Below are 22705 nucleotides of genomic sequence, written 5' to 3'. Positions count from 1 at the left end.
TGTTATTTGGTACCAAAACAGAGATGATGACAAACCTGGAGTTGAAAATCATTGGAAGTGTGACTGTTGTAACTCCTTTGCCCACAGTGGTCCCAGCTGTTCCTGTAATAGTGGTTCCTTTGGCTTTAAGCTGAACAGTGAGTGCTTTGGCAATGCACCCTAGAAACATGTCTAAGATGCCCAGTTTATTCCAATCTCCTTTCTCAGTTGAATGAATGATATCACTGATATCTGCTGGAGGCAAAGATTTCACTCCTATGATGCTGGCCAGACGACTGGGGGTTACTTCAGGCAAAACTCGTCTCAGTAAGGAGGTTACCTAGAAAGAAAAATAAAAGAATCCATTTAAAGACTGATATTTTAAACATTTTAGCTAAAAAATGTGTTGTAATGTCAAAATCTATTATCAGAAATATCATTTAAATATTATTTCAACCATGAGAAATAATTAAACACTTCAATTTCTAGAGTAGTAATGACCAAGAAAATATATGATTTTTATTTTTTTGTAATTTTTATTTATTTATTTTTGCCAGTCCTAAGGCTCAAACTCTGGTCCTGGGTACTGTCCCTTAGCTCAGGACTAGCATTCTACCACTTGAACCACAGTGCTACTTTGGACTTTTACTATGATTATTTGTAGATAAGAGTCTCATGGACTTTACTGCCTGGACTGGCTTCAAATGGCCATCCTCAGATTTCAGTAGCTAGGATTACAGGTGTGAGCCACTGGCACCCAGCTAACTTTTATTTTTGGTTAGGACTAGATGATACCATATATTTAATCATAAGAATGTAATAAATAAGCCAAAATATTCTTTATTCATTATACATTAGTACAATGGATAATATCTTTGTTTTTTTTTTGTTGTCTTTTTGGTCAGCTGAGGGCTTGGACTCTGGGCCTGTGCACTGTCCCTGAGCTCTTCAGCTCAAGGCTACTGCCCTACCCCTTGAGCCACGGTGCCACTTCTGGTTTTCTAGTGGTTAACTGGAGATAAGAGTCTCAGGGTCTTTAGTGTCAGGCTGGCTTTGAACCAGATCCTCAAATCTTCTGAGCAGCTAGGATTACAGGCCGTAATCAAAATATATGAGAGACCCATATTTAAGGTGATTCGTTTTTGTCTTGTCATTTTTAAGTGTTTCAAGAAAATGAAGGACAAAGGTAAGTAGGTCACCTGTCTCTGGACCCTAGGAGAGGCTGTGTGAAGAAGAGAAAAGAGATCCTGAAGTAGAGTTAACTGTTGAGCCAGATACTGCCGGCCGACATTAGAACCACTCAATGCTAAAACCATGGAGAGCAGCTCAAAGCAGTAAGCATCAGAGGAGGCATCTTCATCATTTGGCTGAGAATTGGCATTTTCTTTGCTTGATATGGCATGTTCCCATTCTTCACGAACTCGGGTGGCTTCCATGCGAATAGCTTGGACGATGTGAGCACAAACCTATGTGAAAGCAATGTACATACATTTGTAAACTGGTTCACTAGTTAAATAAAGAAAACGGCAAGAATGTAAGTTATCACTCTAATTCCCAAGTTAAATACCCCTTTTATCATTCTCTTAATTTGTCTCAAAAGTAAAAGTAAAACCAGGTAACATGACAAAAATATAAATATTTAAATCACTTTACTGTTTGGAAACTGACTGTATGTTACCAATGCCTCTGCCCATGAGTTAGCATATGAAACCAAACCATTCAGCATGTTTTAACATTTCTGTTCTTAAAACTGATAGCATTCGGATCAGGCCTAGTGGTAGAGTGCTTGCCTAGTATGTGCTAAGACCAGGGTTGGATTCCTCAGTACCACATACATAGAAAAAATTCTGGGAGTGGTGCTGTGGCTCAAGTGGTAGAGCATGCTAGCCTTGGGAAAGCCGAAAGATAGTGCTCAAGCCCTGAGCCACAGCATCACTTCTAGTTTTCTAGTGGTTAATTGGAGATGAGAGTCTCCTGGACATTAGAGCCTGGGCTGGCTTTGAACTGTGATCCTCAGATCTCAGCCACCTGAGTAGCTAGGATTACAGGTGTGAACTACTGCGCTGGCTACAAAATACTTTGTAACCACTTAATGCTTAAAAATATTAGTACTGCTGTAGTTATCTCAAACTGTTTAATGAAAAAGAAAACACAGGACATGAAAATATAATCTGATAGAGCTCAGTATTTGTCATATCTCCCTGAAAATGAGAAATGTTAAGAGCATCAAGGTAAGAAAGTAAACAAACTTTTTAAAGTGATATTCAGTATGGAAAAATAATCATTCCTCTGTAGAAAAAGATAAACACAAATTCTGTAGCATCCATAAAAGACCCAGAGCTCAAAAGTTTCTATAAAATGGGGGTGGGGAAAGGGAAATGGGGACAAAATCATGAGAAGGGTATCAATGTGTGAGAAGTAATGCACCTATTATCTGGCAAATGTAACTGTTACCCCTCTACATATTACAATAAAAGAAAAATTAAAAAATTTAGAAAATATTGGGCTGAGAGTTCAACCTAGTGGTAGAGTGCTTCCCTATCATGTACAGAGACCCGGGTTCTATTCCTTGGTACCATATACATAGAAGAAAGCCAGAAGTGGTGCTGAGGCTCAAGTGGTAGAGCTATAGCCTTGAGAAAAGCCCAAGGACAGTGCTCAGGCCCTGAGCTCAAGCCCAGGACTGGCAAAAAAAAAAAAAAAAAATTAGAAAATATTTTGTATTCCAAAAACAAAACAAAACTGAAAAGGCAAAGCAATCAAAATTCACCAACCTGTTTTTGTAAATTTGTCAGTTTACTCCTGCTGAATATAATTCCAACCATATGCTCTTTTAGGTCAGCATCTGATGTTGCCTTAACGTAAGAAAAGAAAGAAAATGAAGTATACTATTTAAAGAAAATTTGAGTATTTGATATTTTCAAAGTATCTTGAGAAATAATTTTAAAGTAAATTTATTTAAATTGAGGCTTACAACACTAAGACAAAGAATAAAGTTCATTTGGTCAAAGTGACTAGACTAAACAAAGGAGATAAAATAATTAAAATAAAAAAAGGAAACAAAACTAAATGCTGATGTCTTGACAAGGCTGAACTGAATTTTTTTTTACCATGTTACATTATTCCCCCAAATAGAAGGAAGTCACAAGTTAGTTACATACAGAGCTAGAGGCATCTGAGCAGCTTCTAGATACTGAAAGGATAGAGTATAACTAATGTGAATCAATTCTACAATGCAGATGAAATAAATTACTTGAATGACAGAGCTACAAAAGTATACTTAAGGGGCGGGAGTGTGGCCTAATGGTAGTGTGCTCACTTAGCATGCATGAAGCCCTGGGTTTGATTCCCTAGAACCACTTTCACATAAAAAGTGGGAAGTGGCGCTGTGGCTCAAGTAGCCTTGAGCAAAAAGTGTCCAAGAACAGTGCCTAGTCCCTGAGTTCGGGCCCCAGGACTGGCAAAAAAAGAAAAAAAAAGTACATTCAAAAAGTGAATTTGTAGAACAAAACTTTTAAAAAACTTAAAATACTTGCTAGATTATACAAAATCTCTTAAATGTTTTATTTTGTTTACTTATTTTGTGGTGTGTGTGTGCGTGTGCATGTGTGTGTGTGTGTGTGTGTGTGTGTGTGTGTGTGTGTGCATGTACCACTATTGGAGCTTTAACTCAGCCTGGGTTCTGTCTATAGTATTTTTTCACTCATGGCTGGTGCTGTACTACTTGAGTCACACTTCCCTTTCCAGCTTTATGCTGGTTATTTGGAGACAGAAGTTTCAGAGTTACTTTTCTGTGGGTTGGCTTTAAACTATGATCCTAAGAACTCAGGGTCCTGTGTAGTTAGGATTAATGGCTGGTAATTATAACTCTAGTGCTTAGGCAGCTTATTTTTTGTCGTTTAAGCACAGCTTCATTGAGATATAATTCACATACTATAATGTTTACCTCCTTGAAGTCTACAACTTCAGTGGTTTCTGGTATAATTTACAGGCATGTGCAATTATCAACAAAGGCAATTTCAAAGTATTTCATCACTCATAAAGAAGCATTGGGCCTCATAGCTGCATTTTCTAGAGTTCATTGTATTTTTCATCAATGGAAAACGAAGTACCTACATAACCTAATGTGACAAACTGATTAAAAAGCACAGAATATACTTACTGATTATTCTACTGAATAGAAAGAAAGGGAAGAGAAATGTATAATTTATATAAGAACATACATTATAATGAAAATTCTTACTAACTTAAAATAGAAAGAAACACCTTCCATCTGATTAAAGGCAACTATATTTAAAAAGAAACTATAGTTCACATCACAATAGTAAAAAGTTGAATGTTTTCTTCTAGGGTCCAAAACAAAGCAAAGATGTCCTTTCCCCAGTTCCACTCTGCAGGCTTCACTATAGCTGCAGTTCATACTAAGAGGCTGAGGTTTTCTTAGGTATAATGCTTAGTTTAGAGGCAGCAAGTGAAGTAATTACATTACAGAAGAAAATTTAAGAATACTATAAAGTTTTTTCAATAAAAATGTATGATTGTGCCATTGAAGGTACAAAACAAATACACCTGGTCTTTAAGAATGTATGGTCCAAAATGTTTGTTAAATCCAATTTTCAAAGGCTACCCATTTTTTTTTCAGATAAATATATAGGTTGATTAATGTTTTTAAAAAACAAAGCAGGATGAAACTAAATGAAATGAACTCTAGGGTATGGAAACAAGAGGTTTATCTTGTGTGATTTTTGTTCTTAATGTACTACGTTATTTCTCTTCTCTTTTTAGCCCTTATGGTTAATCTCATGTTGTTACTGTATCTGACTTTGTTACCTGGTATATTGTATATATGTTTATTTGTTTATTTGAAATAGGGAAAGGAAAGGGGAAAACAAGATGATTGGGAGGGGGTGGGGAGAGGAAAATGGGGACAAAAACATGAGAAGGGGTATTAATGTGCAAGAAGTAATGCACCTACTACATGACGAATATAACTGCAATCCTTCTATATATTATCCCGACAATAAAATTAAAAAATAGAACAAAAAGAATATATGGTTCGTTTGAGTACCAATGACTCCCATCTGTAATCCTATCTACTCAGGAGACTGAGATAGGACAATCTCAGTTCAAAGCCAGCTTGAACAGGAAGTCTGTGAGACCCATCTCCAATTACCCATAAAAAAGTCAGCAGGCAGAATTGTTCCTCAAGTGGGAGCCTTGAGCAAAAAAGCTGTGGAACATGGCCTACACTGAGTTCAAGACCCAGGACTGGCACAATTAAAAAAGAAAGAAAGAAAAGAAGTATGGTATGGAAGAAACCTACATGTAGATAAACACAGCAATAGAGAAACCAGGAAGAGGAACATACAGATCATTACAGGATTTAGCAGAGGAAAAAATCTGCTTTTTGTTTAGGGAAATCATAAAGATGATTATTTATAAAGATTTTAAAGATTTTTGTAAAGGATTGTGAAGTATTTTGATCTAGGCTATGAGGGACAAACAAAACAAAGGAAGGAGAGGTAATTCATGGAACATGGTGTAATAAATGTTTGTTAGCTTTTATTAGTACATTGACAATTAAATATAACAATCCTAGATATACCCTAACTTTTGCTGTGAATTATAGTACTAAGCTAGAATATATATAGTAAATTTCTTTTTAATATGTCATTTGGGTTTTTTCCTGTTTTTATGCTTTTGTGTTTCTCAAGTTTATTACACCAAATTGAATTATAAAATACACGTGTATTTTACATTTGGCTTCTTCCGTTTAACAAAGTTTTTTTTTTAAATTTTATTGTTGGGGTGATGTATAGAGGGGTAATAGTTATAGTCATCAAGTACTGGGTATATTACTTCTTGAACAGTGATACCCATTTTTCCCCCACTTTTCTTCCCTCACCCCCCTCTTACTCATCCTATTTTATTTCTTTTCTCTTTTTTTCTCCCCCTTATGGTTTATCTCATGTTGTTACTGTATCTGACTTTGGTACCTGGTATATTGTGTGTGTGTGTGTGTATATATATATATATATATATATACATACATACATTTATTTGTTTATTTGAAAAAGGAAAGGTAAGGGAAATATGTGACTTTCTCATTAAAGTACAAATGTATATGACAAGTAAGTTTATTAGCAAAGAAATATCTACTAAAATAAAAATCAGTGCATGGATTAGTCCTCTGAACAAAAGAAAATGAAAAAGAGAAATAAATGTTTAGAATACAAATAAATACATTGTGTACTTTTTCCTCTCCTTCAGGTGATGACAAGAGTGCCTTCTCTTCTTGTTCTGGTGTAGGTTCAGCATCTCCAGAAATGAGCTTCCCAAACACCTGATAAAGAAGGCAGACACATGAGAAGTCATGTTAGGAATTGCCAGCTGTCAAAAGTTAGTACTGGAAGTCGTGCTTGGCTCTAGGGGTAGGGCAGTAGCCTTGAGCTGAAGAGCTCAGGGACAAGGCCCAGGCCCAGAGTTCAAGCCCCATAACCAACTAAAAGAAAAAAAAAAGTTAGGACTGATCCTGCCAGCTTTTTATAACATGCTATTGCTTTATATACCATAATTCTGAATTCTGAACTTAACATTAGACCAGGAGAATGGCTATGAGAAGTCAAACAGGGCCACATTTTACAAAATGTCTTGTTACACTCAAAATATATAAGGTCAATTTATCCTGCACTGTAATTAACTACTATTCTAGTAAGGACACTCACTTGAGATGTTATAAGTCTGAATACTCGCAGAGTTTCTGCCTCACAGTTCCTCTGCTGGGCCACACTGGCTGAAATCTGGCCTGCAATTTTTGTGCTTTCACCATCTTTCCAGCCAAGGACTTTGACTTGTCGAACTCTGAGTGTATTTTCTGGGCCCTTTAATTCAATTTTAATGATGTGATTATCTCCTCCTGGAAGTTCGCTTGTCACCCAGCCAATGTGCCTGGAATCCAGATCGACCTGGTTGAGTAGAAAGGAGGCAGGAACTTGATGCAGCTGAGTCACTTTCACCACCTTACATTTAGCGTTCATCATAGCAATGTTTGTTATTACACAGAGAATAATGGCTATTAGTTTATGCTATTTCATACTACTTTATTTAAATTTTATGAGGATACACAATTTTACTAATAAGAGTAATAGAAGAAACAGGTCAGCATGGGTTGAATGATTCTGTAATAGAACTGAAAATTAAAATCTAGGCTAACTCCTGACTGCCAGATGATTTTCTGTCGAAGTTATATAAGTGGACCTATCACCAACAATTTGCACAACTGTCTTTTAAAAAAATACTATCAGTAGGAATCCTCTCAAGATCAGCAATGAATCCTTGCTTTAAAGCACCACTAACGTGTGAATTTTCAAAGTGTTATTACTTAATATAGTTTATTTTTAAACATAGAAATGTAACTTTATGCTATGATTCCTCAGTTTACTGAATTTTATTGAGAATATAACTTTCTTTTCTAAGAGTTAAGTGTTAATACAGAGTGGAATGGTTTCTAACATTCCTTTGATATAATTAAAATTATAGTAGTTGGTAATTAAGAAATGATTTATTTAGTCATTGAATATATTACTTAATTGGTGGTATCATTTTTCTAAAATAGCATTAATAGTAACACATTATGTTATGGATATCTTTCTAAATACTTTATTATTTGAAAAAAATACTTCCTTTATCCAAAAAATCTCAATATGATTTGAAAAAGTAATTTAAAAAAACTCAACTGTTCAATCTTTGTGATATTAAATAATCCCCCAAAAACAACTTTGATGAAGTTTCACTAATGTGTAACTAAAAGTATATATAAAATCTCAGGCTCAGGCAGGGAATGTGGCCTAGTGGTAGAGTGCTTGCCTAGCATGCACAAAGCCCTGTGTTTAATTCCTTGGTACCACATACACATTAAAAGCTGGAAGTGGTATGGTATTAGCCTTCAAAAAGCTCAAGAACAGTGCCTAGGCCCTGATTTCTAGCCCAAAGACTGGCAAAAAAAATAAATAAATAAAAAAATCTCAGGCTCCAGCTAGATAGATAAGGATTGACTTTTCATAGGATTATTTTGTAAACTGATTTGCAAGGCTACAATGTGAAAGTGGGAATTTTTTAAGCTAGAAAATGATCCATTTGGGGCAGGAGTGTAGCCTAGTGGTAGAGTGCTCACCTAGCATGCACGAAGCTTTGGGTTTGAATCCTTGGTACCACATACACAGAAAAAAGCCAGAAGTGATGTGTGACTCAATGGTAGAGTGCTAGCTTGGAGAAAGCCCAAGGACAGTGCCCAGGCCCTGAGTTCAAGCCCCAGGACTGGCAAAAAAAAAAATGATCCATTTAATCTAAATTGTAGGCAAATGCAGGGATTGTGAGTCAGATCTATGATGAATTTTAAGAAAACGTGAGTCTTCTTAGGGAACTAGAGTGGAAGATTCTAGGCATAATTTAATAGTACAGGCTTGTTGAAGGAATACACTTAGAGCACTTATTCTGAGATGTCCAACACAGAGATGTCTCTTCCTGGCCTCATAAACACACTATTTGGGATGTTTGTAAATTAGTCATTTCTTGTAATGTTTAAGTCATGTCATAAAACTAGAATTCAACATTGGAGGCTAAGAAGACTTTTTTCTCTGGTAGCAAAACATTTACTGATAAAATTTCAATTACCTGCTTTATTCTGCACAAATCTTCTACTGCTTTGCCAGTTAAGAAGGTCATTGAGGTAACTTTGTTCTAAAATAGAAATCCAAAATAGTGATATTATATTCTTGCTTTAGAAGTTAGAATGGTTTTATAGTCTACTAATGCCACATCAACTCTTTTGCCTATTTTTTAAGTCCTTCTTAATTATCCCTTTACTATTTATCCAGATAACAATAATTTCTACAACTCTAGAACATTACTTATTTGCATTTGTTCATTCATTTATTCATTCTGTTATTGTACTGATACGTAAACTTTTGTGGAGCTTGAACACAGGGTCTCATGATCTTGCTTACTAGTTTTTTCTATGAAGGCTGAACTCTACCACTTGACACCTGATTCTGGCTTTTTGGCTAACAGGAGATAAGTCTCAGATCTGAAACATAATCCTCTTATCTCAGTTTCCCAAGAAGCTAGGATTATAGGCATGAGCCACTGGCACTTGGCTTTCCACAACCCTAATCTCATACATTTGTACAAACTGTATCTCAAACAATCACATTTTATCCTTTCTTAATACACTCTCTCAGATTTTGACATTTCTTTTACATCTTCATGTGGACTCTCTGTTTTTCACTCTACTGGTTACACTGTCATGGCTTTTTAGCAATATGCCTTAACAAATACTTATAGTGTTATAATGCCTGCATTACTACTATGAAGAAGGATATTCCAGAACCTTCCATCTTTTGAAGAGACTTGCTACACTAGGAAGAATAACACTCACAGAAAATAAATTTTAAATAATTTAAGTATAGTCAAAGTTGGTAGGAGAGACACATATCTTAAGGTTAATGAGTTTTATGTGAAACATTCAAAGACTGACATATGAATTCCTTTTAGAAGTTCATTGTGGGACTATTACATATGAGGATAATCCCAATCAACACGTTATAGACAATGGGGAGCAGTTTGATTTGGTTCAAACATACTTCACTTCAAAAAGAACAGATATATGTTTCTGAGAAGCTTACATAACAGGGATTAAAAAATGCTTCCCCAATCATGTTAATCTGTTTTTATTTACTTTTATTTTTATTTTTTGTCCTGGGGCTTGAACTCAGGGCCTGGGCTCTGTCTCTGAGCCTGTCTATGCTGAAGAATAGAACTCTACCACTTGAGCTACAGTGTCACTTCTGGCCTTTTCTGTTTATGTGACACTGAGGAATAGAACACAGGGCTTCATGCATGCTAGGCAAGCACCTGACCACTGAGCCTATCCCCAGCCATTAATCTGTTTTTAGGTTTAAGATATATTTGTGAAATATAAAAATGGTCTTAGTTGGTAAAGTCCCAGGAGGTAAATCTTTTTGGTAAACTCACAGACGAAAGTGCATAATTACTAATGGTCTGAAAGAAACTTAGAAGCTACAAATTGAGTTCTCTTTCTTACCCCAAGGTCTCGAGAATTGTCAACATGAACAGACACGTAGCGGGCATTGATTCCTTTTACACAGTTGATAGTAATGTTCTTAGTTTTGTTTTTATCTTCATCTCCTGATTCCCAGAAGGTTTCTGTGGAACCATCTGTCAAACTGCCAATCATGGCAGGTCGGCTTGAAGTTTTTATGTCAACAATGCTGGTCAAGTCCTTTAAGCACATAACTATACATAATTCCTAGCAGAAACAAATATAAGCATTTATAATATTAAAAAAGAAATCTTTCATGATGAGAAAACAGACATTTGAAAATAAATCATGTTGAGAGAACCAAACTGCTTATGAGCAACGTCGTTTTCCCTCATAAACATTATAGATTATTTACTATGGAACAATGGATAATCATTATTATGTCACTGACCTGACTCATAACTTCAAAGCCAGACTGAATACTGATGCTGAAACTCTCCTCACTATCTCCATCATCTGATTTTGACAAAATATTGTTAATATGGTGAAAGACATTGCTCTGATGAAGGAATTGGTGATCAGATTGCTTGAATTTGAGACTCCAGCACCTAAAATCCAATACATAAGAAATATGATCATATGCATATAGCTATTGAGCTATTGTGATTCTCTGCTAGGAAAATCCTGGATGTGTACTGATTATCGCAAATGAGGGAAATTACACAGCCTATGTTTCTTTGGGTCTGGCTTACTTAATGTGATTTTTTTTCCGAAGTATTTCCATTTCCTTATGAATTGGGCAATATCATTCTTTCTGATGACAGCATAGAATTCCCTTATATATAAATACCACATTTTCCCCTACTTATGGTTTATCCCCTGTATTACTGTATCTGAGTTTGGTACCTGGTGTATTATATATGTTTATTTATTTGAATCAGAAAAGGGAAGGGGAACAACAAGATGTTGAGACAAAGGACAAAAGGCAAACCAATGAAACAGAGATACTCACAAGGCAGTATGTTAGAAATGAACTTTACACTTGGGAGATAGTTAGGGGAGAGAAAGTGGGAGAAAAAAAGTAGGAAGGCGTAACAATGTTCAAGAAATAATGTACCCACAACCTCATGAATATAACTGTAATCCCTCTGTATATCTCCAGATAATAAAATTAAAAAAAATAAAATACATGTGAGTTATTTCTTTCTTTTTTTCCACTTACGATTTATCCCCCTGATATTACTGTACCGTACCTGGTGTGTTCTATAAACATTTTTTTTGTTTATTTGAAATAGAGAAGGAAAGGTAAAAAAACAAGATGATTGGAAGGTAAGGGAGGAGGGAAAAGTCAGAGAAAAGCAAAGGAAGGTGTTATCAATATTCAAGAACTAATGTACCTACTACCTGACAAATGTAGCTGTAACCACTCTATTCATCACCCTGACAATAAAATTTTTCATAAATGTTTAAGGAATTCATGGGATAGCTTTAATAGTCTATATATTCATTGCCATTGCTTTAGCTTAATTTAGGTTTGTTTTTTTTTTTTGCCAGTCCTGGGACTTGAACTGAGGGCCTGAGCACTGTCCTTGGGCTTTCTCAAGGCTAGAGCTCTACCTGGGTCTTCGCACATGCTGGGCAAGAATTCTACCACTAGGCCAAAGTCCTGGCCCTTGTTGTGGTTGTTCTTTCTTTTAAGGAAAATTCACCCACCTCATATAGATGAAAAACGAAAAAAAAAAAATTCACAAGCCTGTATCAAGACAACCTGGACAGTTTCTCAAGTAGTTCTATTTGATAATGTGATGTCACATAGAATAATGCATTAAGATATAATGTATCTAATTTCAAAAAAAATCATAAAGAGGACAAAAATATATCTTTTACTGCGAGTGCACATGCTTGTGTATGTGTGTGTGTTCGCCCTTTGCTGGGACTTGAACTCAGGGCCTGGGCACTGCCCTTGGGCTTTCTCAAGGCTAGCACTCATTCACTTGAGCCACAGCACCAGTTCCAGCTTTTTCTATGTATGTGGTACCAAGAAATCAACCCAGGGCTTCATGCATGATAAACATGCACTCTGCCATTAGGCCACACTCCCAGCCCTCTTTGACTGGTTTTATCATTGGGATATAGGAAGTTCAATCATCTTGTGAACTTATTGTTACATAAAACAATGGAGGAGGGTCAGTAGTGTGGCCTACTGGTAGAGTGCTCACCTCGCATGAATGAAGCCCTGGGTTTGATTCCTTGGTACTACACATACAGAAAGAAGCCAGAAATGGTGCTAAGGCAGAGCATTAACTTTGAGCAAAAAGTGTCCAAGGACATGCCCAGGTACTGAGTTCAAGCCTCATGATTGGCAAAAAAAAGTAAAAACAACAGAGGAATTGAGGGTCTACTTATATTTATAGTCCAATGGAGAGCTGTAATAAGGTTGACAATATAAAGTAATGCCAAATTCTCAACAGATTCCAATTTAAAACTGTTCTTTGAATAGTTTTAAAATTGAATGCATCTAACTCTGGTCCATTTTTTCTTTAAGTTCTTTTAAATTGGAGACTTTATTTTGGATTTTGTTTCTATGATTCATTTTCCTTCTTAGGTTTTATAACACTGGAATGATTTGAGGTAGGAGGGAGAAAAGGGAGATGGTTAGAGCAGTAAGATGCATGTGTTTCTCACATTTTACGGAACAGCAAACAGGCACCAGCCAAAAGGAACATCACTAAAAATTAGGAAAGTAAGGAGGGTGACACTATTACATAGTAGAAGGATTCTTTATTTTACTATTAAAAGAGGGTTTTTGAGCAGTATTTTATGTGATTCATAAATGTTTTCTGAAGTAGTACCTAGAATACCTAGAGAAAAAATTACCTTAAGGCCATTTGCTGCAATGAACTACCACTGGGGAGAGACATCATAAGATCAGAGATTGTTTGCAGTAAACGATGAAATGTATGTGGCAAAGGATGGGCAGCTTCGCCTGCAATCACTATATCTGACAGCGGATGTTCACATACTCTTGTATCTTTCTCCTAAAGTAAATATGGAAAGCAAGTTTACTAGTTTGAAAGCTGGAAACAACTTTCTTTACAAGATAGTTTTAAAGATATTTATAGTTAAACCACACCCAATACATACAGTATGCAAAGATTTCCTAATTTTTTTTTTTTTGCCAGTCCTGGGCATAAGCTCAGGGCCAGAGGACTGTCCTTGGATTTTTCTCAAGACTAGAACTCTACCACTTGAGCCTCAGCACCAATTCTGGCTTTTTTTTTTAAGTATGTGGTACCAAGGAATCGAACCTGGGTCTTCGTGCATGCTAGGCAAGTACTCTACAACTAGGCCAAACTCCAGGTCCAAGATTTCCTAACTTTATTTGTAACAGTTATAGGGAAAAATGGTAAGATTCCTCATAAAATTAGCAAATAAATGAATACCATATATACACACTAATTTTAGTACACATAAATAGGCTGGTAGAACAAATTCTTGTGAATACATGGTAAGTTGTATGTGCATGTATACGTGTTTGCACAGATGTTTAAAATAACACATGTTTAGAAGCTGGATTCATTACTAGTTCATCTGACAGTAACGTGAATTAGATAAAACAGCTTCTTCTTTTAGGCAAATGCAACACAGCTAGGAGAAAGAAACGGATGGTGGATTTAATTTTCTATTCAAATCCTCAGTCTGGTGGCTCTTCTAACAATACTGCTTATGGAATAACAAAGAAACTATTTAACAAGTGCTTCAAATCACTAAAGAAATAATTTTTTAAAAAGGTGATCGATCATACACAGCTCCAGGAGGTGTCAGGAAAGAGAAATGGGGAGCAAATGCCCGCTGGGGAGCCGACTGCTACAGCCAGTGGAGAACATGTATTCTGTCAAACTGCAGAGCTTTCCAGTCTTGCTAATTCCAATGTGGCACAGACTGCTACAATTAATGCATATTTTATGCATTCCTCTAAGGCAGAGATTATCCCCAAATTATGAGAGTTTGAAATCAGGGCTCTGTGGTTGATAGGTAAGTGCTCTACAACTTGACTCACACATCCTACTCCTTTTGGCTTTAGCCTTTTTATTTTTTTTTTCCTTTCCCCAATAGAGTTTCTTTTGCTTGGCCTGGCCTCAGACCAATATCTTCCTACATTTACCTCCTATGTAGCTGGGATGAAGGACAGGAATCATCAGCATATTCAAGTTGGTTTTGAAATAAGGTCTCACCAACAATTTGCTTAGGCTAACCTCAAACTGAGATCTCCAAAGTGGCTGGAATTACAGGCAAAACACTACCTTGTAAAGATTTTCACATAAAATTTCCAACTCCATCCAAACATCTTTAAAAGTATACCTTTCTTTTCATTAAAGCAAATTTTTCATTCAATTCCCATTTCTAAAACTCACATATACATTGCTGCCATTGTGCATAGCTTTTCTTCTATTTGGGGAATTACATTTCTTCTATTATATATGCACCAAAATCAAAATCTCCCTGTTCGTATGTTAGAGTAACTTGCTTCATTTTACATCATCAAAAATAATGTCTCCCTCCACGTATTTCAAATAAATATCTCTAGAAAACACTTATTTACTTATTGCCAGTACTGGGGCTTGAAATTGGGGTTTGGGTACTGCCCTTGAATACACTTTGCTCAAGGCTAGCGCTCTGCCACTTGAGCCATAGCACCACTTCTGGCTTTTTCTGAGTATGTGGTACTGAGGGATTGAACCCAGGTCTTTGTACATGCGAGGTGAGCACTCTACCACTAAGCTACACTCCCAGCCCCAAAATACTTATTGTTACAAGAAAAAAAATATGCCTTTTTCAAGTCATATTATATTAAAAGCTTTGTGTGTGTGCGTGTATGTGCGTGCGTGCGTGCGCGTGCGTGTGTGTGTGTGTGTGTGTGTGTGTGTGTGTGCGTGCGCGCGTGCCAGTCCTGGGCCTTGAACTCAGGGCCTGAGCACTGTCCTTGGGCTTTTTCAAGGTTATAGCTCCACCACTTGAGCCACAGTACTACTTCTGGCTTTTTTCTATGTATGTGGTACTGAGGAATTGAACCTGGGTCTTAGTGTGCATTGCTAAGCAAACACTCCACCACTAGGCCAAACTCCCAATCCCTATAATAATTGCAATTTAAATGTTTCCAATGATGTTGAGCATAGTATTTAAGATTCTCTGAACAAAACACATCTGCTTAACAATAAAAGTAGCTGTTGTTGAAAACTACACACTGTGCCATGCTTCACTACTGGTTTTTCATTTAACAACTTTATTCTTTTGAGCAGATAAGATACACGATGAAACATCCAAAATGTATGAAAATGCCAATGTACATTTCCCTGTCCCAACATCCCAGCCATGTCAATGCTCTCTCCATCAGCAATTCCTGTTAGAGCAGGTCTTTTTTTTTTTTTTTTTTTTGCCTGTCCTGGGCTTGGGCTCAGGGCCTGAGCACTGGCCCTGGATTTTCTCAAGGCTAGGGCTCTACCACTTGAGCCATAGCACCACTTCTGGCTTTTTTCTACGTATGTGGTACCGAGGAATCGAACCTGGGTCTTCGTGCATGCTAGGCAAGCACTCTACCATTAGGCCAAACTCCCGGCCCCAGAGCAGGTTATTTTATAACATTTTCTACAAACGTTTGCTTACACAAATGGCAACACTCTATGCACACTGATTCATGCTCTCCATTTTTCAGAATTTAGAACTTAGAGGTCACTACTTATATATGCAATTAATATTTTACTGCTACACAATGTTCTGATGAACAGAAGTATGAGTTCATTTTATTAGTTTAATTATAAACATAGTCATTTGGATTGTTTCCATAATATCCTTATAAAGAATTATTTCACATATTCATAATAAGAGAAACTCACAGAAGTAAAAAATACTGTACCATTTTGAATTTAAATTTTTATAGGTTTTGAAGCTATTCTACAACAAGTTGTTATTGGATGACAAAGGTCAATGTGCTTGATTTTTCATCCTGCTACCAAAATATGCTTATCAAAGTTTTTCAACTATATCAATGAGCTAAGTGACAACTATAGTCACTATTTACTTTTTTCCAGATCTACTGATTACAAATCATATGAGTTTATTTTTTTTATCAAGAATGTTGTACTCAGCCAGGTGTGGTGGCTCACACTTGTAATCTTACCCACTCAGGAGGCTGAGATCTGAAATCGCGGTTCAAAGCCAGCCTGGGCACTAAAAAGTCTGTAAGACTCTTATCTCCAATTAATCACCAGAAAACTGGAAGTAGCACTGTGGCTCAAGGGGTAGGGTGGAAGCCTTGAGCTGAAGAGCTTAGGGACAGTGCCTAGGCCCAGAGTTCAAGCCCCATGACCAACTGACCAAAAAAAGAAGGAAAAAAAAAGAAGAACATTGTGTTCAATTCCTTCATGAGAGATGACAGCCCATCTAGATTCTGTCAAGCCCTACCATTAAACTTTGCTAGACTAGAGCTATTTCAGTTTTACCCGTGATTTCAGGCACTGACCTTAACTGACCCTGATATTCCTCTAATACAGATTTTTGAGATTTCAATTGTGTGCTAACAGTACTCATCATATTCACCCCACACATGTCTGATCAGCCCTTGGTCCCCTATGTAACAGTGTTGTTTCATTTACTTATATACTGCATTGTAATAGTATATATTATCTGTTATCCAGTTAACTGTTTTATGACAGATGTCACTCAACATTTTTACTAGAGCGATTACTTTTACTCAGTTTAAACCCTCTACTGGTAAGAAAGTATTACTTTTTATAAAGTTAGATACTCTGTAATGATGTATGTAAATAAAATGAGCAAAAATCTCACTCACTTGCTCTGCATTTTCTTTATTTGTCTTATTTTCTTCGTCCTCTTCTTCTTCTGGTTCCAGTGGTGCAGGAGTGAGCGATGCCACAAAATGCCACAGAATATCATGGAGAGAAGTTGTTTGTATGACATTGCACAAAAGCCAATTGAATGCCTGAATTAAAGAGTTTGGGGTAAAAAGGAAACATGAGTTACAATTGTAGGGAGTGACATAGAAGTAAGACTAGGACTGACTTCAGAGAAGTCCTTTCTGTTCAGGGCATATGTTAAAACATCTGGCCTTTATATTATTGAAAGCTACTTAGGAAGCCAAGATCTGAGGATGCAGGCTCAAAGCCAGCCTGAGCAGGTCTATAAGACTCAACTGCAATTAACCCAATAAAAAACAAGACTTGGAGCTGTGGCTCACATGATAAGAGTGCTAGCCTTGAGCAAAAAAACCTCAGGGACAGAGCCTAGGCCCTGAGCTTAAGCCCAGGATAGGTGCAAACAAAACAAAACAGAAATAAAAAAATAACAATAGACAAAAAAATCCTAAACAACAACAAATCACGTCCAGATTCAAATTATTAATTAGAAAATAGAATTCTAAATTAATATCCATAAGCTTCACAGCTTAATTTTGATGCGAGTGAAAAATGCTTTATATGTTCAAAAGGTTAAGGGCATCTAATTTGGTTAAATGGCATGCAATATGGTTAAAAAAAAGGTTCATTAAATAGAATTAGCACATAGCATCATGAATTGTATTTAACTTGATTAACATATTCATACCTCCATAGCAAAAACTCGACAAGCAGATTTCCTCAGGGCCTGTTTCATCGCTATTTCAAGACCTTCTAGATCATGATGTTGTATAACAAAAGCCAAAACTGGCCATTGGAAATTTCGTTCTCCTTTGGAAAGAGAACTATGGGCTGAGATTAGCCGAGAAAGCTCAGGTGATGGATGTCTCAAAAGAGAAGAACCAACTTCTATTACAAAAAAGAAAATTATTATTTTTCATAAGTGGTATGTATAACTAACATTTAGTATCATAAATGTGATTTGAATATTAAGGGGCACACTAGAAATTCTTAATGATTTGAACTTTGAAGAAGAAAAACAGCAGCAAAAAAATTCAGTATCTTAATTTTCTAGAGTTACACTATCAAGTTACATTGGTGGGTTTTGAATCTAGGATCAATTATAAAATAAATACACTTAAAACATTCTAAAAGCCAAGTGAGTTGTAGTCTCCCTAGTGGAATCTGTACCTCATCTCCATTATTTCCTAAAATACTGCTTTACAACAATGGTATCTCAGTAAGAGTTCCAAAATACTTTCTGAATGAACCTACAATTGTGTTTTCTGCTTTAGTGGCATTAAGTTTTGAACTTAATGTGTTTGTTCAGAAGGCACTAAGACTAAGCTTCCAGTCCTTTTTTGCACTGGATGTTTTCTTTCTTTCCTTCCTTCCTTCCTTCTTTCCTTCTTTTCTTCCTTCTCTCCCTTTCTCCCTCCCTCCCTCCATCCTTCCTTCCTTCTTTACTTCCTTCCCTTCTTCCTTCCTCCCTCCTTCCTTCCTTTCTTCTTTTCTTCCTCCCTTCCTCTCTCCCTCCCTCCTTCCCTACCTGTCTCTCTCCCTTTCTACCTACCTTCCACCTTTTTTTTGCCCTTAAACTAGAGTTTGAATTCAGGGACTTGTGCTTGCTTATCTGCTCTGCTCTATTGCTTCAGCCATATCTCTAGCCTCGCTTTGTGCTGTGCTGATTATTTAGGAAATGAAGTCTCAGAAGCTTTTCTGTAAAGGCTGGCTTTGACTTCAATCATCTGAATCTCAGTCTCCTTAGTAGCTAGTATTACAAGCAAGGCATGAGTGCTTAGTACACTGGTTGGTTTTGGTACAGTCTCACTTTCTGCCCAAGCATACTTAGACAGCAATTTATCTAACATGGTTTCCTGTTGTAGCTGGGATGACAGACCCATGCCACCAAGAGCAGCTTCTTCATCCGAGATGCAATATTATGGACTTTTCTACCTGGGGATGGCTTGGAACTATAATCCTACTGATCTCAGGCTCCCATGTGGGAAGAACAACAGGATTATACCAATGCACTAACCTATAGATTGAGATCATGAACTTCTGAACTTTTCTACTAGTCTTAAATAGAAATCATTCTGTTCTTAGCGTCCCAGGTAGGGTAGCAAGGATTAAAGGTGCCTCACTTGAACCTATAAATTGTTGAAATATGCTCAACTGTAATTTTTTGAAGAGCTTCAGTAATAACATCTATAAACTGGAATTATGGAACAGTCCTGTAATCTCAGCTACTTGGGAGGTTAAAGCAAAAAGATTACAAACAAGTTCACCCCAGGAAGCAACAAGATGGTCTCAGAAAAGAAAAATAGATAAAAAAAAAGCTTATTCATCTACCTACAATTTAATGTGAAACTGACATTTTAGTAAGTTGTCTACCTGTTAGAAATCATCTTATCTTATTCTATGGTGCTTCTTTCATTATTAAGGGGGCAAATCTTCAGCTCAAACATGAAGCTTATTTAGCCCAAATTACGAATTACTTAGGAATCCTTATGTCTCCAAAGTTTTATATGTATTCAGTTATAGCAACTATAAAAGTTTTATTTTTTATGGGAGTGGAAATAGTAGTGGGAAGATAAATGTGTGTAAACTATTGCAACTTCAGGTTCTTTGAAGCTTAAGTGGAAGGGAAAATTGGTAACAAAGTTGGCTTAGGCATTTAGCAAAACTGTAATGATCTATTCTCTGGATGTCTCTTGTCATTGGGACGAAAAATCGAGGGAGGCACATTTGTGGCTGGGTCACATAGAAGTTCTAGCTAACATAAAGTGAAAGTTAATCCATTCCCATCTCTTCAAATCCTAGATGTTAAAAATTATTGGCATAGAAAATAATTTTCATTTTTATGTTTAATAGCTGAATTACTCACTTGTCCTTTTAACTGTATACCTACCCGTGTCTCCGCTGTTAACTCTTCTTCTAGGAATAGCTTTCACTCGTGCAGGTAAAATGGAGTGCTGTTTGTCATATTCAGAAGCAACAACTGAATATGACCTTTGGAAAACAGTTCTCTTTGCCAGATCACTATCAGTTATAGGACTAGTTTCCAAACTGCAGATAGAGTGAGAAAACAGGTTAAAATAAAAAAAGAAAAAAAGCAAACAAAATACAACTGTACTTAGAATAGCATACTTAAATATTTGCATGTAAATTCCATATAGGGAAACAAACCCAAAGTCAACTGGAAAATTGCTCTTTAAATCAAAATCTATTTTGACTAATCTCTAAATTGTTTTTCTTAAGATTTGTGGCATTCTTATTTCAAATATAAAAAGAGAAGTTGCCAAATGTCCTACACAACTTTTAGGATCAAATGCAGTAGGATAAAACTCACAAGCCAAGACAGTTGGGAAAAATTAGGCAGATGTAATAAACTTATTGAACAGGAAAAAAATAGGTATGTAGAGGAAGATCACTAATTGAATAGAAAGTAAAGCTTAGGGATTTTTTTGGTGCTTGATGATCCTATTAAGTTCCTTAACTCTTGGGAAGTACTGTCTACTGCCTTGTTAAGACCACTGTTACTCCAGCATTAGAATTACATTCAACATAATGACACAATGACTTGCAAGTTTATAACAATAACAACCTGAAAAACATTTAAAAGGCTACAACTTCATTTTTTGAGACACTGTTAAATCATCTTACCTTTCTGCTTTCTCTGTAACAAACTTACAAGCTCTTCTTTTCTTTTTCTGCCATCTCATTTTTCAATAGGGACATTTTTGTCACCATGGGGTCAAGAGTTATTTTACATAGTTTTCAACAAGTGGCTAACTGCATGGATTTTTTATTACCTTTTTAAGCTGATGAATGCTCTTCTTTAAAGAGAATATAATAATCCAAGTGCTGCACATTAAATTGGGGTAAATGTACCTGGATGGCAATTTTGTGTTGCAGAAAGACTGGATACATAGTAATGGAATTCATTTTATATACAGTGTTACCATTTGGTTTGATGGATGGTTTTTAGTCAAGAAGAATCACTGCACATTTTTTTCTCTACACAATTAGAAAAAGATGAGTAGATCTGCTAAGGAAATATGATAATATTCATAAAAATTCAAGAAACATAAAACCCTAGGAAAACCATCGTTCTTGTCTACTTTGGCTAGATAATCCCTTATTATGAGAACTGTCTTCTTGAATAACTCTGCTTTCTAGTCAGTAGGATGCCAGTTGAACTAGCTCAGTAGTGACAAACAAAAAAATGTCCCAATGATAGCTCAGAAGCAAAAATTACCCCAGTCCAGAGCCAGTGTAACAAATTCACTATTCATCATCTTTTATAATAGCTTGACTTGTCAAGGTGCCCTTGACAAGTGGATGAATGGATCAGAAAACGTGGTATATATTCAATGGAATTTTACATATTCATTAAAAGGAAAATATTGTACCATTTGTAAAGAATTGTAAAGACCTGAAAAAATTATGTTAAGTGAAGATAGGACCAGAGAGACAAAAGATGCATGCTTTCCCTTGCATGTGGAAGCCAGATTTAGTTATGAACTTGTAAGTAAATATGGTGGGTGGTATACAAGGATATACAAATATATTAACTGAAATACTGTACATTCAAAGGGGATCTCAATGTAATTCCTTACAGAAGCAACATCAAAATTTAGCAAAACAAAACACCAAGAATAAGGTATTCAAAAAAGGGTGTGGTAGAATCAAAGGGAAAGGGATAGACAAATGAAGAGAAGAGAGGGAGAATGCAGTCAAGAATCTAATATATATCCTACAAAATTAAAAAAGTGAGAAAAGGGGTGCTGAAGGATGACAGAAAATGTCAAAAAGGGTGACACTGACCAAGATACATTGCATTCATAAACTGTACGGTTACATGGAAACTCCCTTGTACAATTATGTAGAGAAAATATTATTGAAAAAAGAGATGCTTTTTCAAGAATAAAGAGCAGGTGCACCTATGGTTCATGCCTGCATTTCTAGCTACCTGGGAGGCTGAGATCAGGAGAGTAATGGTTTTGAGGCCATCCTAGGCCTATGAAACACTATCTCAGCAAAAGAAGTTGGTAGTGGTAGCACATACCTTTCATCTCAGCCACAATAGGTAGCACAAAATAGGTGGATCATGGTCCAGAAAGTATGAACCTAGGCAGAAATTAAAATTTTTTTTATCAAAATGCCCAATGCAAAAAAGGACTGGAAGCATGGGTCAGTGGTAGAGTACCTAACTAGCAGGCCTGAGTCTTTGAGTTCAAAACCCAGTGTTGATAGATAGATAGATAGATAGACAGACAGACAGACAGAGATACATATATACCTAGATAGATAGGAAGGGCAAAGAAAAGGAAGGCAAAAGAAAAGAAGAAAAAACAGAAAATAGAAAAGATTCAAAGGTGCCCCATTCTGGAGCTATTGATGCCTGAAAATGCAGTTGAATATAAAATACCTGGATATTTTCTTTAGGAGCCTGTGACCATTACACTTACATGCTCAGGTACCATTTTATTTTTCCTGACCTACTGCGTGTTCTTTTTTTTTTTTTTTTTTTTTTTTTGTCGGTGGTGGGGCTTGAACTCTGGGCCTAAGTGCTGTCCTTCAGCCCTTCAGCTCAAGGTGGTATACCGCCCTATCCCTGGAGCCTCAGTGTCACTTCCAGTTTTCTGGAAGTGGTTAATTGGAGACGAATCTCACGGAGTTTAGTGCCTGGATTGCCTTTGAACTGTGATCCTCAGATTTCAGCCTCCTGAGTAGCTAGGATTACAGGCAT

General features: G+C 36.4%; 1 protein-coding gene across 10 annotated transcripts in view; it reads right to left on the bottom strand.

The window, feature by feature from the left end:
* Nucleotides 1-22705, bottom strand: part of Mycbp2 (MYC binding protein 2) — a 243921-nt gene that overhangs the window by 24127 nt on the left and 197089 nt on the right. For 8 of the 10 annotated variants that reach the window (XM_090342005.1, XM_090342006.1, XM_090341999.1 and 5 more), the window contains 12 exons: nucleotides 19862-20019; nucleotides 17660-17859; nucleotides 16890-17039; nucleotides 12917-13077; nucleotides 10491-10647; nucleotides 10082-10306; nucleotides 8653-8718; nucleotides 6705-6944; nucleotides 6224-6322; nucleotides 2754-2834; nucleotides 1179-1445; nucleotides 36-319 (listed from right to left, as the gene is read on the bottom strand). In XM_090342005.1, coding sequence (XP_090198131.1) covers nucleotides 36-319; nucleotides 1179-1445; nucleotides 2754-2834; nucleotides 6224-6322; nucleotides 6705-6944; nucleotides 8653-8718; nucleotides 10082-10306; nucleotides 10491-10647; nucleotides 12917-13077; nucleotides 16890-17039; nucleotides 17660-17859; nucleotides 19862-20019 — 2088 coding nt within the window. The remainder of the gene's footprint in view (nucleotides 1-35; nucleotides 320-1178; nucleotides 1446-2753; nucleotides 2835-6223; nucleotides 6323-6704; nucleotides 6945-8652; nucleotides 8719-10081; nucleotides 10307-10490; nucleotides 10648-12916; nucleotides 13078-16889; nucleotides 17040-17659; nucleotides 17860-19861; nucleotides 20020-22705) is intronic. The other 2 variants (XM_090341998.1, XM_090342007.1) reach the window with 1 other exon arrangement.

The sequence above is a fragment of the Megascapheus bottae genome, chromosome 11 (assembly GCF_031878675.1).
Source record: "Megascapheus bottae isolate mThoBot1 chromosome 11, mThoBot2.hap1, whole genome shotgun sequence".
Lineage (NCBI taxonomy): Eukaryota > Metazoa > Chordata > Mammalia > Rodentia > Geomyidae > Megascapheus > Megascapheus bottae.
The sequence above is the reverse complement of the archived record's forward strand: the minus strand, read 5'-3'. Positions and strand labels throughout refer to the sequence as shown.